At 39.2% G+C, this 20,974-nt stretch overlaps 1 protein-coding gene across 4 annotated transcripts in view; it reads left to right on the top strand.

Annotated features, from left to right (window-relative positions):
* dock1 (dedicator of cytokinesis 1) overlaps window positions 1-20,974 on the top strand; it is a 233,970-nt gene that overhangs the window by 172,459 nt on the left and 40,537 nt on the right. For all 4 annotated transcript variants that reach the window (XM_015028394.1, XM_015028395.1, XM_015028397.1 and 1 more), the window contains 10 exons: window positions 5,815-5,893; window positions 6,995-7,095; window positions 13,202-13,260; window positions 13,728-13,876; window positions 15,505-15,590; window positions 15,897-16,053; window positions 16,207-16,247; window positions 16,458-16,548; window positions 19,880-19,999; window positions 20,805-20,894. In XM_015028394.1, coding sequence (XP_014883880.1) covers window positions 5,815-5,893; window positions 6,995-7,095; window positions 13,202-13,260; window positions 13,728-13,876; window positions 15,505-15,590; window positions 15,897-16,053; window positions 16,207-16,247; window positions 16,458-16,548; window positions 19,880-19,999; window positions 20,805-20,894 — 973 coding nt within the window. The remainder of the gene's footprint in view (window positions 1-5,814; window positions 5,894-6,994; window positions 7,096-13,201; window positions 13,261-13,727; window positions 13,877-15,504; window positions 15,591-15,896; window positions 16,054-16,206; window positions 16,248-16,457; window positions 16,549-19,879; window positions 20,000-20,804; window positions 20,895-20,974) is intronic.

Here is a 20,974-nt window from a genome sequence, read left to right on the forward strand (position 1 = left end):
GGCTTTTTACCAAAAAAAAAAAGCAAATTTTTTAAAAAAATTAAAAAAAAAAAAAAAAAAAAAAATGGATGTAAAATCAAATCGTCTGTCCTGTGTACGGATGTAAACTTACACACACCTATCAGCCCGTGCTAATTGGATGATTTTCCTGTCACTGATGGTTTGATCAAGCATATTTATCATAATGATGGCCTATGAGTGCTGCCTGAAAATGACTCCAGTTGGGTAGAAGGTGCTGCGATGCTTTTGCTCAGCCTAATTAAAAAAAGTTAAAGTTATGTTTTTGTCTCTCTCAGCAGAAGTTAATGAAGTCTGGTGTTTTGTTGAGATAATTAGAGATGCCTTCGTTTCTTGAAGCTGAAGAACCAAGAAAAAAAAAAATCAAAAAACTAACAACTACTAGGGTGACACATTCGGGTCTTCCCCAAAAACCTTTTATTGTGTTAATCACTTTTATTTCTGTAGCTTAAGTTTTCCTGGAAAAATGTATTCCTTTGTAATAGACTTGGGCCGGGGTACGGTTCTTACTCTGATTAAGTCATCTCCAGATTGACAATTTGTAGCGTTGGTAGAAGATGTTTGCTAATGTAGGCCAAACGCCCTGAAACCAAAGAAAAGTTGCACTGTCATAACATCTCACAAAATGAAAGTTAAACTGTAGAAACGGCATGAGACAAAGTTTTAATTTTCTTCAAATTTTCTCTTTGGGAAACCATTTTGCACCTTGAAACATCTTATCTTTAGTTGGTACTTTAGAGAAATAACTTCTCATCCTTTCTCCCTTTTTGTCTTTAGCAGTAGTAGTCTCACTCATGTTGCTAGTTGTGTGCACGGACTGTCCAATAATGTTGTCAGACTGTATTATTTTATAATTTATTCCTTTGAACCTGAATATATTCTAAACTTTTATTAGTATTACATTTCCGTGGGGACCACGACTTTCAAATTTCCACACTCTTAGACCCACATTAAAAATTATATATTGTAAGGTTTAAGAAGAAGGACCGAAATTCCTTTAATCTTGTTTGAAATGGCCCTACAGTAATGTCTGCGCAAAGTTCACCACAAGGGAGAGTGCATTCTATTTTCATCTACCTCATTAAGTTTTTCACAGTAATTAATGGCAGGATGTGCTCACAGAGGAGCTGTCCCGTCTGTTAAAGCACATAATACGTCTGCAAGCGGAGGGACTGACTGACTGCTGGTTTCCAGTGGGCCTTTTACTTGACATATTTTACGTTAATATTTGCAAGGAACACTTTTAAGCTTATTTGTGGGAAAACATCCACTATTTGTGCCTGGATGGTGAAGATCAGTTGTGTAGAAGAGGACAGGAAATTTCATCATGCCGCATCAGAGATCAGTTAGGAATGAAACTGTGAGGGTTTGTTTCTTACTAAGAGGGGGAGATCAGAAGAAAAAAAAAATGTTGATTACGGTAGACTTTAGCATGTTGAGTCATATTTTGCCAGAAGCTGTGAGGAGCATTGATGTAGCTGTTATCCTGACTGTGTGACCCAGAAGTTAAATCTGCATGCAGCACTACTAACACCTCGAGAAATTCCGACTACTGATGATTATTACAATTAATCACTAATAGTAAGACCATGTATGATTAATGTATTTTCAGTAAAAGTGTTCCAGTAATGCAAACTTGCAGTTCCAGTAATCATTTTTAATGATTCTATTCTACATGCATATGAACTTTGGGGGTGTCCTTCCAATGACAGGAGAAACAGTATCATTGGTCCTTCCTTTAATCCACTCTTTTATGTTGGGCACGGTTACAGACAGAGCATTGGTTGAACTCCAGTTGGTTTTCTGGTGTAGCTTTCTTATGGTGAGCTGATTTGAGAAATCAGCAAGTAAGTTTTTGCAACCGGGGTTTATGGGTGGATTTTTGTTTGTTTGGTTTTTCCACCAGTCAATTAGATTCTGACAGGATACTGTGAGTGATAGTGGTGTGGTGTAGTATCATCCTTCAGGAGTTTATAAGTCTTGACCTTGGCATGGCTTGTTTCTTGTATCTGTGTTCTTTCAACGCCACAGAGGCTTCTGTCCACATACTTGACGTCCAGGGAGGGCTGCACCTGGGCTTGGTGAAATTCCCCCTGGTTCTCTCACTCTTCTTATTCTTCCCTAACAGAAAAAAAAAGCCATAAAGAAAAACCTTTTTTCAGCAAGTTTCCAATGATACCATTGCAATGCTTCAAGGACATCTACAGTGCTCAAACTATAACTCAATGAAAGGTTTCAAAAGTTTGTACAGCTTATAGAAAAAAGCACAATCTTATGTAAAATACATCTCTCTGACCTTGAGTAATCAGCGAAGCTTTTCTCTCTTTTTTTTTTTTTTTTTTTTTTTTTACATTTATTATATGCGAAACCTAAAAACTTTAATGGAACCGTCACAGTCTCTCTAGGGTAATGATCTATGGACAGAGATAACCAAAGTAGAGAGCTCTTTGAGAATGCACTGCATCAGTCACAGTATGTAAATGATGAACGCAGGCATCTGCTGTGAAGTGAAGCCAATACAGCAGTGCCTTAAGGTGCAACATTACTGATGGCTTCTATGTGTGAGGGCTTTTAGTGCATCTCTCCAATAGACGACCCATTGGAAAAAAAAAAAAATAAACAACTTCTCACGTGACGTGCAAAGACGACAGATGTATTCGAAAAGTCGGCGTGTTTTTTTTTTTTTTTTTTTTTTTTTTTTTTTTTTTTAGTGGGTTTGTTGTATTGACAGGTTGTCCTTAAAGGATAACCTTGTAGTGTTGTTTAATTATCAGTTCCAGAATGGCTTCTGTTGTATAATTACATTCAATTAGAATATGATGTAACAGACACCTGAAAATGAGAAACAATCGGTACATTTATAGAAAACAGGTCTGTCTGCATGCTGTTTGTTACCAATGGCTAAAATGTTTGTCCATATTCAGAAGGCAGCTTCAGATTTCCATGATTACAGAAGGCTTACTGCTTTTTTTTTTTTTTTTTTTGCTTTTAGGCAAAGCAAATGTTAGCCTTACAATTCTGTCTGATATCTGGCAATATATGATATTCCTCTTTGCGTTTTATGTTTGAAGAAGTCTTTAATGAATAATAGAGTTTTTTTTTTTGGTTTTTTTTTTATTCTTCGGTCTCCAGTCATCAAATGAACACGAGAAGCTTATATAAAAATAGGTCGGCAATTAGCTGCACATATCGAGCATCAGTTCTTTCTTAGCTCATAGGTGCAAAGGAAGGAAATACATTTAAGCATTAGTCCAGCATTGGACCTATAAACTATATTGGCATGTTCACAGCTGCAGAAAATTGAGTAAGGTCTGCTGAGGGGGAGCCTGTGCGGGAGCAGACAGGATAGTGATAATAGGCTGTCTGAGTGCTTGGAAGATGCAGAGAGCTGGAGGAATGGAGTTCTAATGGAATATCCAAAGGTGTTCAATGACAGTTAACCTTTCCGACTAATGATTGGGGTCACAGGGAATGTGTATCGCCCCCTCAGATAGCGTTTAGTCAGCAATGGAGATATATATGGGCGATGAATATTGTATGACCTGAAAATACCGGCGGTCCCAGAGCTCTACTGTCGAACCAGTTCTTTTATTCCTGTTCAAGGTCAGTCATGCCGGGCAGTGGGAAACCCCCGGCGCCGTATCCACGGCATTAAACATTAGACCTTCCACTGAGCTCAAAGATCCCTAATCCCGTACAACTGAAGGAGAGTGTAGGAGATTTAGAGATAATACACACGAAACAGCCAATTCCCATCATTATGTGATCCTGTTTTTAATGAGTTTAGCGTGGGTGAGGAGGACATGGCTCTCTTGAAGCCACCCCTGCAGCAGATGTCTGCTCACCTGCCAGTGTTGCTTACACAAGTGTTGCATCTTAATGCCACTTTGTTGCCTGCTCATGAAACTCTGATGCAATCCACTCGAGGGGCATCACAACTGTCCTCCTTTCCCCTTTGCGATTTTCAGCACATCCCTGAGGCATCATTATTTGTTAAATTAGACAATCGGGATTTTTGCATTCATGTATAGTGGATTGCATACCCAATGCCTCATTGAACTGATTTTTTTTTTTTCATTTAACCGACACAAATGACTGTGTAAGTGTGAAGTGGAGGGGAAAAAAAGATATGTTTTATTTTGCAAATGGAAAATCTGAAAAGGGTAGAGTTAATGTATTCCGCCACACTCGGTCAATATTTTGTAGGAACACCTTCTGTTGCGAGATAACAAGTTACAGTACCTTGGACAACAGATCTTTAAATAAGTATTTACTGAATATGCAGTGTTTTAAAGTAGTTTTTTTTTTTTTCTATTGAAAGTACAGTTTCAAGTGTGATTCTTCAAGATTGGCGCACACATTATTGCACCACAACTTCTTCCAGGAAATAAAGATAAATTAAGCAGAGGCAGAGGATCTCTGTGAGTGGCATTAATAATTTGCCTCTAAAAGCTTCATGCCACTTAAGTTATTAACATTTAATTCAGCAGCGTCGCAGTGGATTAACCTATCAGCCAATGTACCGCAGGAGATGTATTTCTAGTGTTCCCGCTGTCTATTGTGCCTCCCATGTCAGTTCACAGAAACACTGACCCGCTGTCGAGATTTGATTTATTTAATACTTATAAAGGCAAATATACAAAAGTAGATTGTGCGTTTTCGTGGTTTTTTTGTTGTTGTTGTTGTCGATTTATGGCCACGTTGACAAATGTTTTCAGCATATTTAGGTTTTTCTGTCTCTAAAATATAATATCTAAACCTTAATCTTTCTTTGTATCGACACATTACCAAAAAAAAAAAAGTAATTTTCAGTGTCTTATTGAGCGACTTCAAAACTTAATTCTTGAGCTTTAATCTGTCAGAACTTCAAACATTTGAAGGGAGCAAATTAACTCAGAAATATGTTAAATATATTTACATTATATTATTCATAAATTTAAAAAAAAAAGTCAGTTTTGAAAAAGCTCAATGCATAGCCCAGCTTTTTAGGTCACTGCATTAGAAACCCTCATCCCCACATTTTAAAACCTTTTTCATTCAGCGCAGCGCAGCTGCGTCCAAAAGATGTAAACCTAAACATTACAAAGGAATCCATAAATCAACCCTTTGCCGAAGTGCTGCCAGGTTCTCTGGGCACAAGTTCTCATCACACATGGACAGAAAGACAGATGAGATCTGTTGTTTGGCTGCGTCTTTTGTTTGCAGTGAATTTTACAGCTTTTTTCTGGGTATCCATATCATGAATTAATTTTGAAAAAGATGTGTCAACCACCCGTTTATAAAAACTTATTTCTCGCTGGGATCAAAACATCCCACTGAAAACTGTTGATATAATAAACATTTTTAATGGAGTTTAAAAAAGATCGGTAAGGTAAAGTTGTGAATGTTGCCCTGTGTCGTGCGCCAGGCGGCGTTTATTAATCCAACATTAAAACTTTCAGAAAAATGAGAGAAATAACGAGCTTTATATGCATAACAGCATCCATCTTGAGACTTTGTTTCTATTTGTTGTGTCTTACTATGGGGTCTTTGCTGGGACACCTCAGTTGACTATATTCATTCTGTAGCAGTGGCATCTACTTGCGGTGTATGTCTACAGAAAGGAGATACTTTACCATAATTTATGTAAACTTTAGAGATTGTCCTCACTAAATGACACTTTGAAGCCTTGTTACTGCCACTATAACTAAACAGACGATTTATATTTGCCGCTGTCGGTTTCCTCATATTGTTCAAGGCTGATGGAAAGGAAGCATTCAGTTTCTTATAAACTGCTCTCCTCCCTTTTGTTTCCAGGGTTTTCCTTCGGGCTATTAGCCAGTACGCAGATGTGTTGAGCAAGAAATTTCTGGATCAAGCCAACTTTGAGCTACAGGTAAGCTTTGCACAGATGTTTATAATCTCTTCCTCAGTTTGTTACTTTGCATCAGCTCCACAAAACTCCAAATAATGCTCCTTTTTTTTTTTTTTGTCATGTCAACTCTGGATGTGACATTTGAAGCATTATGAAAATTGCAGAGAGAGAGCGATAGAGAACATCAATTACATTGTAATGGCCTGCAATTTTTATGTCCATTGCTGAATATTTTACCTGCTTCCCTTTGAATAAAGTAACAGCTTTTTTTTTTTCTTCTTTTTTTTCAATATCTGACACATGAAAGAATGTTGTCAACACCTAAAACCCTCAGAGATTTCAAAGCCTTTATGGACTGATTAATGTAACTTTGTTTTAGTGTGACTCACAGCACTTAAAGCTGTCTTTGTGGTTTAAAGAAAAAGGTTACATCTCAGTTTATCAGGACAGAAACAAGTGTTTTCCTCCAGGGATCCTATCCATTCTAGGAAAAGTGTGGAATTTAAAGTTCTCTCTAGATCTGGGAAACTATGGGGAAAGAAAAAAGGTTTTGGAATTCCAGACTTTATTCCATATCCCATCTCATCTGTCCATCTTATCCATCCATCTGTGCATCATTTTCAGGCTTGATATGATGCACAGAGGACAGTGACACTTATAGTTATGTAATTAATGTTCATTGCTTGCTTCATAATTTGTGACTGAATGATGTTTTTGGTGGCATAAAGCACTTTGAACTGCCTTGTTGGTGAAACGTGTACAAATGAATTTGACTTGACCTTATTCTCACAATGCAATTCTTTATAAGGAACCGTCATTTCAAACATTTTACATTCAAAGAAGAGTCACGCAGGAATGAATAAAGCTGGAGAGTTCCCTGATGGAAAACACCCTGTGGGTGACATTGACCTAAATCAACAACCTCTGCACCCATTGGGACAGCTTCCCAGCAACAAACTGTAACCGTCTCATCTGCAGCTTTTGATTTAATGAAACCATAAAGCTCTCCTGCCCACACTGTCTAGCACTGAATAACATTGTTGTAAAACTGGCTTTGAGCTGTGAGTGAAACGGTCTCTTATTCCCTATCCGCCTCTCTCTCTCTGCCTTTATCTGGGTTAGCTGTGGAACAACTACTTCCACTTGGCCGTGGCCTTCCTCACCCAGGAGTCGCTGCAGCTGGAAAACTTCTCGAGCGACAAAAGAACCAAGATCTTCCACAAGTAAGTATGGCGTCACCCTTAAATTCTCGGGACATCCTCGTTTTACCCTACTACAGCTTAGATTTCCTGTCCAGGACAAATACGTCAAAGCCTGCAGGGATATCAGACACCCTGCAACTTCTTGTATGAAACTGTTGTGGTTGTTTTTCCTGTTCTGATCACAGCACATTGCTGCTGCAATGTCTATTATGAGTACGCTCTGTACCTAAATGTCTCTGATCAAGAAATGTTCTGTACCCATTCCCTGGAGAGAAGGTTCAAGATGTTAAAATATAATTTACTACTGTGAATATTTTTTTTTAATTTTTTTACAATAGTTCAAGTTTAAAGTTAGGACATTTCTCGTCTCTTCGAGCTTCTCCGTTCTGTGTTTCTGCAGCGGACACATTTATCTATATTAGTACTTTTCAGACAGTCTGATAAAGCATTCAGACGGACAAATGCTTTCTGGGAAGATGTTGAGCATATTGGCGCTTGTCTTCATTTGGAGGAGTTTTTGTCAGTGAATCACACATCACACTGGCTGGATGCCTGACAGTGATGCTGCTTGTTGGTCAGCATTTTATCACTTGCGCTAATAAACTTGCACCAGAAAATAGAAATTACCCCCCTCTGGCTAGATATTGATTGCAGAGCAAATGTATTCACCCACTTTGAACTGTTTCACATTTTATCACCTTACTCCCGCAAACATTCATGTGTTGTATTGAGGTTTTGTGTGATGGACCAACAAAAAAAGGAACAAATAAATGGAAAGTGGAAGGTAAATTTCCTCTTTCAGCTGTTTCAGCTGCTTCGTGTATTGGGTGACGAATGCAAAACACAAGAGTTTCAAAAAGTGATTTAAAGTGGATTTGCTTTAGTTGAATCTATTTAGTTCTGTCTTTGAAAACCATCATAGATTAGATTTTGCAGACCTGCAAAATCGTGATGTCATGACATGATATAATTTCAATATGATATATCATATGACTGGTTTCATTTTAAAATTTCTTGGTCGTTTTGTGCATCTTATTCAATTGGATTTGCCCCTAATTTCATCCATATTGACAAAAACTAACTTTCTATCTGTAGTAGATCCAGTTCAACCATTAAAATCATAATAATGATTTTTGTTTTTTCATTACCTGCAAGCTGCAGTCATCAAAATTATATATAAAAAAGCCGGACACACATAATACCATATGTAATGAATTCCATTTTATTTAGATCAATGTGGAAATGTTTCACTTAAAAGAAGATTAAAAGTTCATAAAAGCCTGACATTTTGACATGAAACTCGTGAACATTTGAGAGCCACTGTACATACAAGCGCCGATGTTTCTACTCAGATTGCTTTCGTGCACACGTGGGTACAGCTGAGCAAATGAGCATGCGGCCGTGTCATTGTTATGATTTGCTCGAATGAGTGATGAGGAGAGAGGGAGCCTCACATTGTCAGGTTTGGTGAACGTCTCACTCATCTTTGCTCGAGGCTTTGATCTCATCCGAGTTGTCTTTACCAGCTCCCGCTTGTCAGTCACACATGTTTTTTTTTTGCTTATTTCTCTTTCTGTGCCTGCCACTCTGTATTTTATTCTCCATCTCTTCTCTTTCCATCACCTCATACCTTCACATCCAATCTCCCTCCTTCCCTCTCAATCACGATCTTTACTTCGTGACCCAGTTGCATTACTCGGCTCAGCCTGCCGGGACCTGCTCTGCGTCGACCCCTCTGCGAGACGTGATATTGTTGTTTAACCTCAGCGGGAGATTTGCGCACGTCGCTGACAGACGCGCGTTGTAGGTCCTGACAGCCGACAGTCACAGCTGTCTCCGGGTCTGTGACGGAAAAGCGAGCTGCATCTGTCTCGGCGTAGATGAGAAAACTGTGCCTCGTGCACAGTCATCCCTGCGTCTTAATGTGGGAAACAAGCCTACTTCCTGCCAGTCACACACACACACACAAGCATGCTGTGAGATTTTTTTTTTTTTTCACACATACACAATGAGATGCGAAAAGACTGAAGGATGGTTTATATATAATGCATGCAGCCACAGAATCATTTAGAGGCCAGCATTCATTAATACTGTATTTTATAATTCTGCCAATACTCTCCCCACAATCAATCCCTGGGCTCTGCAACACTTCTCTCTCTCTTCGACTGCAGAATGCTGTGAACAGCTCTAACCCGATGAGGCTATAAAGAGGTGATGCAGCTTCTTCTTTAAGACATCTTTCAGTGCAGTGATCACTTACGTCAAAGTGCATTACTTTCTTATGGTATCGGCACACCAGTGATTTGGGTTTTAAAATGCCGCTACGTCCTCTGGATCCTCTGAAGTAGCACATTATGTGAGGGGGGGAGAGGGAAAGGCTTGGAATTGATATTTGTCGTGGGTCAGCAGACGCTGCACTTGTTCCTCTGTAGAATTGCAACAAGGTATCACAACATCAGTGTGCTTTGTGGAGGATGAGATAAAGAGGTCACCGTGTCCCAGAGTCAACCAGTGGGATTCAGTCGTCTTGGACAGGCTTTAATCTGAGCATAGGAGGACATCCCAGAGGGCACCTGGTGGAGAAGTACGGTCTAATTCAACTTCAGCCCGTATGTGTAATTATCTGGTTTAAACTAATTAATCTGACTTGAATAACAATAGAACATTTGAATGAATTTGATATATTTGTAGGTTTGGAATTTTGTTGGGAGGCAGTACAGAAGATAAGGCATTTCTTTCTTTCTTTTTTTTTCATTAGAAATGTTCCTGAGAAACTTAAAAATACGTAATAGACCTCAGCAAGCTAAAAAAAATGATTAAATATAAATAAGTTCTGCATCTTCCCTTGGTGATCTGTAATTTCAAGATGTTTTTTTTTGTTTTTTTTGTTTTTTTTGTATCTCAATCACTGAGCGAACATAAGCTGCAGACGCAGCACAGCTGTTCGGATAGATTTATGCAGCTTATTTCTTTTCTCTTGCACATCTCTATCAAACTGCTGAGCCACACAGCAGCGTTGGAAACAAATATTGAGTTCAGTGTAGTTATTCCCAGTGGTGAACCACCAATAAGAATACATCTAATTACTTTGTCAAGATGCTGTGGTACCTGGGTAAGTGTTCTTCAATAAGCTTAGTTAAACTAAAAGACATGATGCGAAAGCTCCACCTCGGGGCTGTTGCTTTTATTCTCCTTCTCATTTTTAAAGCTGTCAAGCTGGAGTTTAGCTCCTTAGAAAACTTACCAGCAAAACGGCTTGCTTCTTTCTTTCTTTCTTTCTTTCTTTCTTTCTTTCTTTCTTTCTTTCTTTCTTTCTTTCTTTCTTTGTTTTCTTTCTTTATTTTTCTTTCTTTCTTTGTTTTCCTTCCTTCCTTCCTTCCTTCCTTCCTTCCTTCCTTCCTTCCTTCCTTCCTTCCTTCCTTTCTTTCCTTGTTTCTTTCTTGGCACCGTATGTTTAGGGTTAGGGACTGGCATCACGCAACACAATCCGTTGTTTGAGGGACAGAGAAACATCACTGCTTGCAACAAACGTGAGACATACTAGTCAATTAGACGTTTGGGTCTAACCCAGCCTGCCCAACGAAGGGGGAGTGACCTTGTTCATAATTGAATGACACGTGTTTCTGTTAAAAATAAAAGTTTTCTGTCCTCTTTAGTACCAGGTACTACACTATCTGTGTAGTACCGGCTGCTTTTGGTTGTCCCCATAAGTAGGCTGAAAGTCAAAGAGAGTCTGTCCCCAGCCTTTAAAGACATTCGAAAGTTCAGTATGTTTTTGATTTTAGTGCTTTGCTTCTCTTTTTCTCATTTGCGTTGTTTCATTTAATGGGTTCTAGTGTCTCAGATGATGCTTACCTTTTTAAATTAGAGCAACATAAAAACAAAAGTACAAGTTTTATTTTGAGTCTCTAAAAACACATCTATTCCTCGTTGGCTTCGACACAGTGCGAGTTGTGTGTCTTATGTTATTTCTATTTTATTTTCAGTTTTACTTGCCTTCTTTTACCCATGTGGTATGTTTTATATCTATTTTTATTGTTTAGTAATTATAGATTTTTTTGTTCCATTCTTCAAAGTACACACCTTGGTTGAACTAGGGTTTTTTTGTGTGTGTGTTTTAGAAAACACTTGCACTTGAATCAATAATAAAATTTACTCTTTGATATATTAACTTTACTTTATAGTGCTCCCATTGCTACAAAACTTTAATAACATTCATAAGTGTCATGGATTTATTTGAAAAAAAAAAACAACATACAATATTTTTATATTGTTGCATCTTCATTTACTTTTTTAATGTTCCAATGCAAAAAGTTACTCAGTCTGGTGTTGTCCATTTTCACTGACCTGGCCTCACTTTACACCTATCCCTTCTCTCCCATCTTTCCAGTCTTGTTAGTCTCTCCTTTATTCATCATTTGTCCTCTCTGTGACCTGGGACAGTGTTCGAAGATGGGAGACGGGCACCAAGCTGTCCACGGAGATCGGTTCATGACCTAAGCATGACAGAGCTGATCAGCTTAAAAGGGCTCAATTTAATAAAGCCAGACAGAAAAGGCGGATGGGAGAGAACCTTCTGTATTTCTCTGGAAATCTTTTATATGAGACCTCCTGTCACAGACAAAAACCTGTTAAAGACTGCACAAACGAACCCTGCTCCTCGTCTAGCCGTTGTTTTTCTGGGTCCTTAATGACATAACCAGAGCAGAGGGGAGATTGTAACTGACAGCCAGTTGACGGAAAGCAAGCGTGTCTGTGTCATGAACTTGCTCAAGTAGAAATATCTCATCATTTTGTGTTTGTCTAGCGGATGAGATCTTGGAAAAACAAAAGGAGTTATCTCCATTGAATCCATTGCATTACTAATCTCATTCCATGAATCTCATTTGTTTTTTCCAATATTTGTTCAGTTGTCCAGAGGAAACCAAACAAAAACACTTTGATACATTAAATATCGCTGTGTAAATGTTGTATTTAGGTTCTGCGAGGCGGTAGAGATGCTATGAATGCTAGAAATCAGAGATTTTTTTTATTATTATTATTATTGTCCTGCAGTGACAGGTGAATAAAAACATGTAGATTCACATAAAGATAAAAAATGAATAAGAAAAGAATAAGAGACTTTACAGTAGTGACAAATGGGAAAAGTGTTACAGTTATTGAAAGTAGCATATTCAGATCCAAAGCAAATTTCTTTATTCGTTCCCCAACAACAACCACCTAGGGTGGTCCTAATATCAAAATATTGTTGGAAATGCACCTTTTTTCAGTTTACACACGTAGTGTAAGACTCTCATCAATCTCAAACTGTGTTTTAAAGGACCTCTGTATGATGTAAAATTCAGTTAATTTTGGATTGTGAACTTGAGATGATTAAAAGCAGTCACGATTACTTAAAAAAACACAAAAAAAACAATGTAATTGCCCTTTACTAAAGCACCAAGTCAGATGCAGCAAGTCGGATGGCAGCATAGCTACATCTTTATATTTGCATGTTTGGCTTTTTTTATGGTACTCACAACAAAGCAAAGTTTATGGTGGGCACAACTGCAATTTCGCAGAAAGTTATCAAGAATTCCTGAATCCAAAACTGCCTCTGATGATTTTGCTGAAGGAACTACTGAAGACTTTCATTTCACTTCATCAAAATGTTAATAAGATATTTTAAAATTTACTAAAATCTTTTTGGGAAAAGACAGTTTGATTCTAAATTCATGCACAGTAATCAGTCAGAAAATCATATTTTTAAATATACAGTTTTTTTATGGATGTTTCAAGAGTGGAAAAATAGTAAGCAGTTGTCCGTCCTCGGTCACCGGGGCCTTGGAAGAGAAACAGGCCCACAGCATCACAGATCCTCTACTGTACTTAACATTGCACCTTAGGTACTTCTCACATAATCACTCCGAGTATTTGTTGCCAAAAAGCTCAAACCTAGAGTCCTGGAAACTCTTATTTTCAAATATGTGTTCACTGCATTAACACATTGACATACAGTAATGAAATGTTAATTTTTAAAAATCAAGAAAAAAAAAAATTGGATGTTTTCTATAGGTCCCAATAGGTGTATCATTATTTGACAGTGTGGATCATTTTTTTTTTTTCTTTGTCATGTTTTTTGTTTCAGGTACCAAGACATGAGGCGACAGATCGGCTTTGAAATCAGGGACATGTGGTACAATTTAGGTAATTTTATTGCATTTACTTTGTTCCTGAGGTCACACCTCTGCTGTTTACAGCTGATATGATCACAATTAGCTCTTCCACAGTCCTCAGGCAGATAATATATATCCGGAAGGCAAAGATCTTTTGTGAAATGTATACAGTCCAAGTGTTAATTAGCGCTACAATGTGATGAAAGACTCACTGTTGATGTCGGGTCTAAATTTTCCTGTAGTAAAAGGAGGCGGTGTTGAATCCAGTTTATTGTGCCTAACACCATCTGATCCTTTAATTTGGAAAGATTAGACTGGATCATCCTCTTGAGGTATTTTGATGATTTTAAAGGTTATTTACGGCTTACGTTCTCCAAAAGGGGAGACAGTTTCATTCTTTGGAGCTAATCTGAGATGACACAGTACACATCAAAATGGGGGAATTCTACAAATTATATGTCACAGATTACTTTTTCTTCCACTTGTTTTGTCTTCAAGGCCCCCACAAGATAAAGTTCATCCCTGAGATGGTGGGTCCAGTTCTGGAGATGACCCTTGTTCCCGAGATCGAGCTGCGAAAGGCCACCATCCCCATCTTCTTTGACATGATGCAGTGCGAGTTTCACTTCACATGTGGCTTCCAACGGGTGCGTATTCTGGAATATTTAACAAATGCAGTAAACCAGATGAAACGGTGTTGTCTGGAATGAAAGATCAGATAGAAAAGCGGGGAGGCGGCACACAGCGGCCCATATGATGGCGACTTTCGTAGCCCACAGCCGATTTGTAATTCTGCAAATCTCATTTTGTTGTGTCACAATTATCAGCGGCCACGGTGAGTGGAACTTAATATTACGCCTTTCTGCAGTGGAAATTAAACCTTTCTGCGCGAGTAAATCCACTTGGTTCCAGTTGTTGTCATAAATATGTTTCAGCCCTCGGAGAGAGGCCGAACATGCGCAGCGTCAGTGAGTCCATAGGCACTCGTCTAGGGTGTGAACATCCAGTTAATTTATGGCTTTAAAAGGTGTTCTTTCTTCAGTGTGGAGTAAATATGCAACAAACAACTTCAATTAAAAAAAAAAACAACAATTGCATGCACAAGTTTAAGTTGCAGAAACTCAGTTATTCACTTAAATATATGCACACTCCATGAACTAATATTTTGATACATTTTCTTAAGTTAAAGGGAAAGCACACTTTTGGTATTGCCAGGAGGGAGGTTTTGACCTACTTCTGGCTCCGTGTTTAACAACTCTTAATTTAAATGATTTCTACTGAACGGCGCCCTAACATTCGGATTGCTTAATTGCACAAAAAGTTTAATTTCAGTGCCGCTTTTTTGGGGGGAACGTTTTCTAAATATTAATGTGATGTGTCTATATTTTTGAGCCTGCATTATCGTTAAGTCTTTGTGGAGGAGAGAAAAGTCACGAATCATTTTTAACTTCTGTTCCCAGATCTTGTTTTTAAAGAACATTGAAGCCGCATGCTGTGCAGCCAGTCCACCCTGAAAGACCTTAAAAGCGCAAACCTAAATATGTTGTTTCCCTTTAAACTGTGCACAAATTTGACCCTTGTGGTCTTTGTATTACTGTGAAGATGGCAAGAGTTTAACCAACGATCCTCTGAGATCCTTTTTTTCCATTTCTTTGTGTTGCTGAGATTGGACTAAAGTTTGCTGTTTTAGCTAATGTGCCACTCCGATTGGAGCTCATTGGAGTTCAACCCTAATCTCTCAGTCTTTCCTTCTTTGTCTCGGCCTCCTTTAGGCTCAGAGCCAGTATCATTTCCTCTTTACTGACTTTCTGTCTTTTTTTTTTTTTTTTTCCTCTGCTGTAAATCCTCCACTGAAACAGACACCGGAGTTTATGTCACGCCTTGCTCAGCTGTGTTCTCCTTCTCTGTTTTTGTACCTGGTCAAGTACATCAAGAAGTCAGTAAAAATGTTTTATTTTTAAGCAATAAAATCGAGTTTTGATACAAATGCTTGAGAAATGGAGTCAATGCGTCACTGTCAGCAGCTTCAGCAACAACGGAGCAGAAGGAAAAAAGCGATGCGTCTCACGATTCAGCCTCGTTCTGTCCTGTAATGAATTTTTAGCCGTTAATGATCAGATCACAGCCCGCTGCAGTGACGAGCGGGCCGGTGAAGAAAGAATCCGTAACCTTCCTCAGCTCAGACTTAAAGCAGTTGAGGATGTAGGGGGTTGTTAATGAATTGGGGAAAAAATTAACCACAGCGATTATTTGTGTCTGCTCTGTCTAATTGCAGTTTGAGAACGAGATCATCACCAAGCTGGATCACGAGGTGGAAGGGGGCCGAGGAGACGAGCAGTACAAAGTTCTCTTTCAGAAAATGTAAGTGCTGATTATTGGGCAGGATTATATGGCTGAGCCTCTCACAAGTTGGATCGCTCTAATTGCAACATCACACTCCTCAAAATAACCGCCGTTTGCTGATAATCACGCGACTTCTCGGCTCAGCTTTTCTCTTGCGACTCCTGATGAGCGGTACCCGTTCTGCCTTGTTGGGCAAAAAAAAAAAAATTCGGTTTCCGAGATAGTACGGGCTGAAATTATTTATAAATTTAACAATTCACTGTTAAAGAACTTTTTGTTCGTTTTTGTTTGTTTCTCTTTTCCTTCTTACTTGCCTGCCACCAGTTTGTTGGAGCACTGCAGGAAGCACAAATACCTGTCCAGGACGGGAGAAATCTTTGTCTCTCTGGTGGTGCGACTCCTGGAAAGGCTGCTGGACTACAGGACCATCATGCATGACGAGAACAAGGAAAACCGCATGAGCTGCACCGTCAATGTTCTAGTAAGATCCACAAAACACATGGATGGCAGTAAAGGATTGCTGAGACCTTTTATGACTTCATCATTAACACATTATGATGTACAGATTTTTAAACTCCTTTAGAACTTGATCTAATGTCTGCATCTGTTTTTTGTTTGTGCTTTTTTTTTGTAGAACTTTTATAAGGAGATAGACAGAGAGGAGATGTACATCAGGTAAGATCCAAACCTAGTGTTGTCTTTCACAGTCACTGTTTCAATTCGGCGTTACGACAATTTTTTTAATGTTTCTTCCTGCTGTATGATTTCATTTTGCTTGTTGAGTGTATTTTAGATAGGACAAGTTGTCAGATCTTATAAGTATTATGATTCAGTCTCCTGTCTTTGCCGATAAACAGCCACTAAGTCATTCCTGCATCTTGCCAGGTACCTGTATAAGCTGTGCGACCTCCACAGAGAGTGCGACAACTACACAGAAGCTGCCTACACCCTGCTGCTGCACGCAAAACTGCTCAAGGTACACAAACCGCACTAAAGACTGAACATGGAAGCGAAATATTTACACTGCTCAGCTGTCGCTGGGCGAGTCGCTTTTAACCTCAGGCAAGATACTAATATAATTCTCTGAATTAGATTATGCACAGATTTGAAACGGCTCAGATCGTTTTAATTGAACCACGGGATGAGATGGCTGCTGAGGAGGCAGAGGAGAGACTTTCTCACCGGGGTGAAATCTGGTCTTTCATCCCAGATAGAGTAGGAAGTAAAATAAACCGCTCTCCTGCTGAGCTTCAGTTGTGGATTATAATTACAGCTGCACCAGTTAATCTAGATGATTGAAATCAGCAGGTTTTTTTCCTTGATGAGTAGGTGGAAAAAAAAATGAAACATGAGATAATATTTCTCTGCTTCCCGAATTCATCGTTGCCTTTCTTTTTTTTTGGCCCTGTAAACACATCATGGCATAATATTCTTTCAGGCACTTTTCATTTAGATCCATCCATGGATTATTGTCTTCTTAATCCGGGATTGGGCCGCGGCCCTGTCTTCCGTCTGCCCAGTCACTTGAGCCAGCTCTTCCCAGGGATTCCCAAGGCGTTCCCAAACCTGCCAAGAAGCACATTCCCTCCAGCATGACCTGAGTTTCCTCCCGGTTGGACATTGCCCAGAATACCTCACCAGGAGGTTGTCTAACCAGATGGCCGAGCCACCTTAACCGGCTCCTCTCGATGTAGAGAAGCAGTGGCTCTACTCTGAGTCCCTTTTGTTTGACCGAGCTTCTCACCCTGTCGCTAAAGAAGAACTCTTTTCAGCCGTATTTGTTCGCAATTTCTTTCTTTTGGTCACTACCCAATGCTCATAACCCTAGATGATGGTGGGAACTTAGATTGACTGGTAAATCAAGATCTTTGCTTTTCGTCTAATATTTCTTTTCACCATAAAAAAAAAAAAAACTGGTGCAGCTTCTTCATCGGTTAAGATACTGCACTATCAACCTTCTGCTCGTTTTTTTTTTTTTTCTTCATTTATGGACAAGTCCTCAAGATAGTTGAACTCATCCACTTAGAACAGCACCTCATCTCCAACCTGGAGAAAGCAGTCTAACCCTTAACCAATTCAAGACCATAGTCTCGGATTTATAGACGCTTATTTTCACCTCAGGTGCTACACATTTGGCTTTGAAACTCTCCAGTAAAAAGCTGGAGATTGCTTTCTGTCGGGATCACATCATCTGCAAAGAGTACAGACATGATCCCGAGGTCATCAAAAAGGATCGCCTCAACATCTTGACTGCAGCTAGAAGTTATATCCATAAAGGTTATGAACAGAATGGGTGGCATGGAGCAACCTTGGCGGAGTCCAACTCTTACCGGACAGAATCTGAGGCTCGACTATCTGAGAGTTTATTAACAATCAGATAAAGTTTAGGGAACCTCTGCATATATGGGTAAATTAATAATCTAATGTTTCTGAGTAACCGACATAATATTCTTGTCTTTTGTCTAAATTTGCCTTGTTTAATTGTGGATTTAAAGCTGTAATTTCCAACAGCTGAATACTTGCGTGTTGCAGTTGAGAATTTATAGGTCAACACTCTAATCAGTATCGGTGAGTAAAAGCCAGATTCGTTCAACTCTTCCAAGTTATGATGGTGCATATTTGTTACAAGTTTGACTTTTTTGTTAATCTCTCTGTGCCCCAAAAAAAACCCCACCACGTCACCAAACCAAACATACTTTTTTTTTTTTTTTTCGGTCTGCAGAGTCTATTCCCAGCTGTGGGGTTAGTATGGAGTAAGTTAAGAAGGGACTCCTTTTATCCAAAATTGTATCATCTTACTTCTCAACTGAATTTGCATAACTATCCTGCTGTTTGGGCCTTTGTAGTGGTTCTGTCAGGCAGAAGCAGGTTGTCACTGAATCCCATTTTCATCACTGTCGCGCTCGCGGGAGTTGATTTTATTACTTTAAATCTGTAGATCTTTTAGCACCTGAGTCTTCTTGATTGTGGCAGGAAGACTTTTCTACTGCTGTGCTTCGGAGGCTGAACATGTGTCTGGATTTTATTTTGTGGCTTAATATTTCTTGAAATGCCACCCAGACACGTGGTGGGCCTTGCAAAAAGTAAACGTTGGTGTATTTTATGATATACCAACAAAAGGCAGCTGTCAAGTGAAAGAAAAAGAATACAGATTTTTTTTTTCTTTTTTTTTTCAGTAAATAACACTTAAAATGCGGCAAAATGTCAGCTTACATTTGAATTTATTTACAAATGATATAAATTTGAATATACTGAGGAAGTCAAAACACAGCACCTCCCCATTCCTGGAGAATAAATTGAATCCTTCAGCCGCCTCATGACTGCTCCACTAAATTATCAGCGCTTTTTTCTCTGCCTTTTTAGCTGCGTGCGGGGTCAGTTGCCATTAATGCATAAATGTGAAGGTCCTCTTTACAATGTGAATGCTGCAGTCAAGCTGTGAAGAAATCAATAGGCTGAGCCCAAGCGTCCCTCTTTCTATACCACAGCAACAGCGTGCAGAGGCACTTTTTTTTTTTTTTCCACCAATGTGGTCATCACACCCTTCATGTTCATCTCAGGATAAAATCCTGCTGGTTGGTGGTAAACACGTCCTGACAAATATATAGGGTTGTAGATGTTCTTATAGTGCTAAGCAGCTTCCATCTGTCAGAAATCACATTCTTCTTTATGCTGCTTTAAAAATAAATAAGCACATTATCATGCTTATCCTGGTGTTGTTTTATCTCTGCCTACGACATCAAACCCGGCTCTGTTGTATAATCAATTGCTCCCCCACTCTATTGCATACGGAGTTTATATGCAAACAGGTCGAAGGGATGCTTCTTTGCTTACTTAGCACATTTTCCTCCAGCAGGCCAGTCCGCTGGAGCTCAATGTCTGCCAAATTTAAATATTAAAACTGTGTGTCAAACACATATGCAACAACAAATGACATTTGTCTACTGGGCTTCCTTTAAATTCACTACCCGACTAAAGAGAAGTAGAACATGTATTGTGCCCTAATAAAACAAACCGACATCCGTCAAAACTTGTGTAACTGCAAATTAAACTTTCACAATGGCTGCAGGACCGTTTTGGACCGATTCTCCTTCTGAACTGTTCAATGGATATCCATGCATGCATCACTGCCCGCATCTTAACTCTTCATTTTGCTCTGTGCAGGACTGTGTTCAAGGGAGTTACACATCAATATCCCTCATTTGCATTGGCTATAAGTCATTGATTGATTTCTTGTCACCTGTTTGACTTTTACCCCGCATTGTTTTGCACAGCATTGACCCCCGGTGCTCATTTGTTCCCTGTAGTGGTCGGACGAGCAATGCGCGGCCCACCTGACCCAGAGGGAAGGTTACCAGGCCACAACTCAAGGACAGCTTAAGGACCAGCTCTATCAGGAGATTATTAATTACTTCGATAAGGGCAAGGTAAGAGGCGCTCTAGAAACCCTGACGCTGTTTCCGTGGCGCGTGGATTGAGAATAATCCATTTCTTGTGGATGGATGAAGAGGCGTATTAGACTACACGACTATTACTTTTTTTGTCATCCCTTTTATAGCATAACCTTTTCTAAAAGCCCTTCCCTCACTTTGTGTCCTTTTTCTCTTTTACCTTAATATCACATCAGCGCTGCGCTTTAATGCCATCGGAGTCACTTGAGAGTTGGAAAATGTCCCGTTTTGTAGGAACTTTTGTTTTCTACAAGACGAATCGGAGGAGAAATGCACGGATCTCCTTGGAAATGAGGTTCTAAGGCTTTGGATGTTACGTCAGGATTGGGATTCTTCTCAGTAACTCGTCAAACTTTGGCTAGGAAGCAGCTACTTCGATGAAATTTGGAAACAAACCAATTAAATAACGGTTGATGTTATGAGGCGTTAAATTGGCACTCTAGGAATTCTCAGCAGCTTGACAGGATCTTCAGTCTTTAAAGAATACATTCAGATGCAACTATTTTATTAATATAAACTACATTAACCGTAATAATCGCTTATATAATGTAATGTAAAATATCAACTTGTCGTGTTGAATAGAAGATGGCATCGAGGTTTTTCTGTCTACCAAAAGGATGAAATAATCTTATTCTGATAAGCTTGTGTTATACAGTGTGACCTGCGTGAGACTAGCAGTGAATTCAAGGTACTCTGCTACCAGGAAGTTAGCTCTCTATCATTGCTTTAATCTTTGAAATTAATTTTTTTTTTTTTTTTTGACTGTCTGTGTCCTTTCTAGATGTGGGAAGAGGCGATTGTGTTGAGCAAAGAACTGGCTGAACAGTATGAGAATGAAATGTTTGACTTTGAGCAGCTTAGTGCATCCTTGGTAAGTAGGATTAATGTGTCGCTTAACTGCATTTCCGCTTTGTACACTGTCACTCCTCTGCTGCACTTATAGATGGGGGG

The sequence above is a fragment of the Poecilia latipinna genome, unplaced genomic scaffold (genome assembly GCF_001443285.1).
Source record: "Poecilia latipinna isolate Pla-1442-1.1 unplaced genomic scaffold, P_latipinna-1.0 Scaffold123, whole genome shotgun sequence".
Taxonomy (NCBI): Eukaryota; Metazoa; Chordata; class Actinopteri; order Cyprinodontiformes; family Poeciliidae; genus Poecilia; species Poecilia latipinna.